The sequence below is a fragment of the Bison bison genome, unplaced genomic scaffold, assembly GCF_000754665.1.
Source record: "Bison bison bison isolate TAMUID 2011002044 unplaced genomic scaffold, Bison_UMD1.0 scf7180017864050, whole genome shotgun sequence".
Classification (NCBI taxonomy): domain Eukaryota; kingdom Metazoa; phylum Chordata; class Mammalia; order Artiodactyla; family Bovidae; genus Bison; species Bison bison.
This window is the reverse complement of record NW_011494622.1, coordinates 4,145,808-4,149,500: the sequence shown is the minus strand read 5'-3', so window position 1 is coordinate 4,149,500 and position 3,693 is coordinate 4,145,808. Positions and strand designations below refer to the sequence as shown.

General features: G+C 45.1%; 1 protein-coding gene across 2 annotated transcripts in view; it reads left to right on the top strand.

The window, feature by feature from the left end:
• The window catches only part of CENPU (centromere protein U), a 45,638-nt gene that overhangs the window by 19,228 nt on the left and 22,717 nt on the right, over window positions 1–3,693 (top strand). For both annotated transcript variants that reach the window (XM_010835758.1, XM_010835757.1), the window contains one exon: window positions 2,520–2,625. In XM_010835758.1, the coding sequence (XP_010834060.1) occupies window positions 2,520–2,625 (106 nt within the window). The remainder of the gene's footprint in view (window positions 1–2,519; window positions 2,626–3,693) is intronic.

Below are 3,693 nucleotides of genomic sequence, written 5' to 3'. Positions count from 1 at the left end.
GATTTTGGAGCCCCCAAAAATAAAGTCTGACACTGTTTCCTCTGTTTCCCCATCTATTTCCCATGAAGTGATGGGACCAGATGCCATGATCTTCGTTTTCTGAATATTGAGCTTTAAGCCAACTTTTTCACTCTCCTCTTACACATTCATCTAGAGGCTTTTCTGCCATAAGGGTGGTGTCATCTGCATATCTGAGGTTATTGATATTTCTCCCGGCAATCTTGATTCCAGCTTGTGCTTCTTCCAGCCTCACATTTCAGATGATGTACTCTGCATATAAGTTAAATAAGCAGGGTGATAGTATACAGCATTGATGTACTCCTTTCCCAGTTTTGAACCAGTCTGTTGTTCCATGTCTGGTTCTAACTGTTGCTTCTTGACCTGGATACAAGTTTCTAAGGAGGCAGGTCAGGTGGTCTGGTATTTGTATCTCTTTCAGAATTTTCCGTTTGTTGTGATCCACACAAAGGCTTTAGTGTAGTTAGTGTTGAGGCAATATGAGCGCGTGTTTGAAAAGAATTTCCAGATATAGAACATTTCAGAAGGGAGTGGGTTTATTAAGAACAAAGAGCAGAGGTAATATTGACATTGCGAGCACAGTGGACTGACCTCCTGACAGACCAGGGAAAGCCAACCATCTTCATGAGTTAATAGCCAATTTTTATAGCCTCAAGACAAAATTCTTGCTGGAATGGTAGTGTTATTTTTTGGGGCGCTGTAGGGTTCATTGGAAGGACTGATGCTGAAGCTGAATCTCCAGTACTTTAGCCACCTCATGCGAAGAGTTGACTCACTGGAAAAGACTCTGATGCTGGGAGGGATTGGGGGCAGGAGGAGAAGGGGACGACAGAGGATGAGATGGCTGGATGGCATGACTGACTCGATGGACATGAGTTTGGGTAAACTCTGGGAGTTGGTGATGGACAGGGAGGCCTGGCGTGCTGCTATTCACGGGGTCGCAAAGAATCGGACACGACTGAGCGACTGAACTGAACTGAGGGTGTTCACTGGAGTGGCCGTCTTTGCTTAATCGGGAGTCCTGAAGCTTGTTAGGGGTTATCGGGGGCTTCGGTGAGGTCTGTGGCAACCCTAACTGACCTAATCACCACCTGACAGTGCAGCGTTGCCACAGACCTTCATTTGTAAACAGTGCAGTGTCTGCGAAGCGCCGTGAAGCAGAGTGCAGTAAAACGAGGTACTCTTGTATCTTCTTTGAAGCAGTGTCTGTTCACATCCTTCATTCATTTTGAAATCAGGTTATTTATCTTTTTATTGTTGAGAGGTAAGAGTCCAGCTCATGTGACTGGTTATATATGGAGATTCAAAAATTGGTCTAGTTTTCTTTTTTTTCCCTTGTTATTCCCAGTAGTTTTAAAGTAAGTAAATCCTTTTCTTAGTTGTTGTTCTGTCACTCAGTCATGTCCTACTGACTCTGAGCTCCCCCTAGACTGCAGCACGCCAGGCTTCTCTGTCCTTCCCTCCCCTGTCTTCTGGAGCTTGCTCAGACTCATGGCCATCGAGTCAGTGATGCCATCCAACCGTCTCATCCTCTGCTGCTGTCTTCTCCGCCTGCCTTCAATCTTTCCCAGCATCAGGGTCTTTTCCAGTGAGTCAGCTCTTCACATCAGGTGGCCAAAGTATTGAAGCTTCAGTTTCAGCATCAGTCCTTCTAACCCCTAGTTTGAGGTCAGTACCAAGTATATTACTAACTTTAAAATTGTGCAGTTGCTCTGTTCATTATCTAAACAGCTGTTTATTGTGCATTCATGGTGAAGCCTGAGCGTGAACTGGGTGCTTGGCTCTTTCCAGGCACCCCTGCAGCTGTTCCCTCCTCCCTCCCTCCTCCCTCCCTCGCCTCTCACAGGCTTAGCCCCAGGGCTGAGGCCTCTCCTGTCACCTCTGTTTCCTCAGCAGGTAGGAGCATCCTTCTCAGCATCTCTTCTGTATCTTCCCACCAAGGCCGTTTGGTCTCCTCTCCTGTTTCTTGATTCGAGTGAACTTTTCCTGCTTCTCTCCATGCTCTGGCAGTGCAGAGGGGAGGAGCAGGGAAGGGATGTGCAGGAGGACCTGTATCCTCCCCAAAGGGCCAGTCGTCCACGGGTGTTGAGCCCGCCTTTGCCAGGCACTTTGTGGGGCGAGAGAGTCAGGGGAATGGCCAGGCACCCTGGGCCCTTGGGTTTGGAGTTTGTGCAGTGTCTCCCAGGTAGCGTGTGATGCTCCAGAGGATGATGGAGCAATGTCAGACGTCCTGTTTATGCTTATCTTTTAGCTCATTTAAAAGTTTCTGTATCATCTATAAGGACAGTAAGGTTATAGGATGACTATCCATGCATGTATTGGTGAAACGGTTTACATTTGTTCTTATTGAGGTATGAGATCAGAAGTAGCCTGTGCAATTGGTTTTGATTTTATTAGCCATGTAAATAGGTTGCTTTGTATGCCAGTGTAAAGAGACAAACTTGATTACTTCCCAGACGACCAGACTTCTAAATATATATATATTTTTTAATCACTTGTAGATCCTCCTCTACACAGCACAGCTATATATGCTGATGAGGAAGAATTCTCCAAGCAGTGCGGGTCACATCTCCCCTCAACTCCTCAAGAAAAAGAAGCAAAGAGAAGGTATGGGTGGATCACAAGCAGCTGTTTACTCATGGCTAGTGGCATTTCTTAGATGTTCTTTAAGATAGATGCTTACAAGACCAAAGCTTTTTAAAGATCCTTTGAGCCATTTTATGTTTTTCCTCAAGAGAACTGGGACATAAAAACTTATTCAGTAATTGATGTTACTTATAATAACTATAACTGACACCTGATTATCCTAGAAACATGCCAGTGAAGGTTATTTAGCTTTGAGATACAATGAGGAGAAGAAAGGTTTTAAGAGCGTAGAATTTTAGGTGATTTTACAAATTCTCTTACCCATCACAAACGGGATGTTTTTTGGGGCAGGGTGGGTATAGGGGAAAGAAGCTGATAATCCCAGAGGAAACACAAAGTCTGTTGTAAATTTCAGCTGTGTTGTCCCTTGGGTGCATAGGTTGGAGTTTTATAGATTTCTCTGGGGTTCTGGGTCAGGAAAATCTGTACAAATGACTCAACATAGACAACTTGAGGGCCCACATGGTGAAGAGCTCTTCAGTAGCTATAGTATGAATTATAAACTATTTGCTAGAGCAAGCCCTGACTTAAGGACCTCTGTTAGGTAATAAGTCAGTTTTAGTTACTGACTATATTTTGAGAGTGACAAACTGCATTTTTAAAACAAACACCCCACTTGGGCAGTAGCCTAGATGGGACGTCTGTCCAAGTTTCTCTATCTGGGGATGCCTTGTGGTCCTTGGTCAGTCAGGAGATTCCAGGTTTTCTACCAGATGTTACTGGAAATCAGTAACAAAAGCCAAATATTTGGAAAACTACACGCTTTGTTTTAAACAGTGGTGAATGTAATTTTTCCAGAAGAATTTTTGAATGGGTGACACATTCGCGTGGTTTAAAAAGGTTAATAAGAGCCTTCGTCTCCTCTCTGTCATCACTCCGCTCCTGCACCCACTTCTTCCCTTCCCTGCCAGTGGTTTTCCTCTTTTTTGGCTGTCCTGGGTCTCCCTTGCTGCAGGGCTTTCTCTCGTTGCAGAGAGCCTGCTCTCCAGTGGCGGTGGGCAGTGCTCGTGGCAGTGGCTTCTCTTGAGG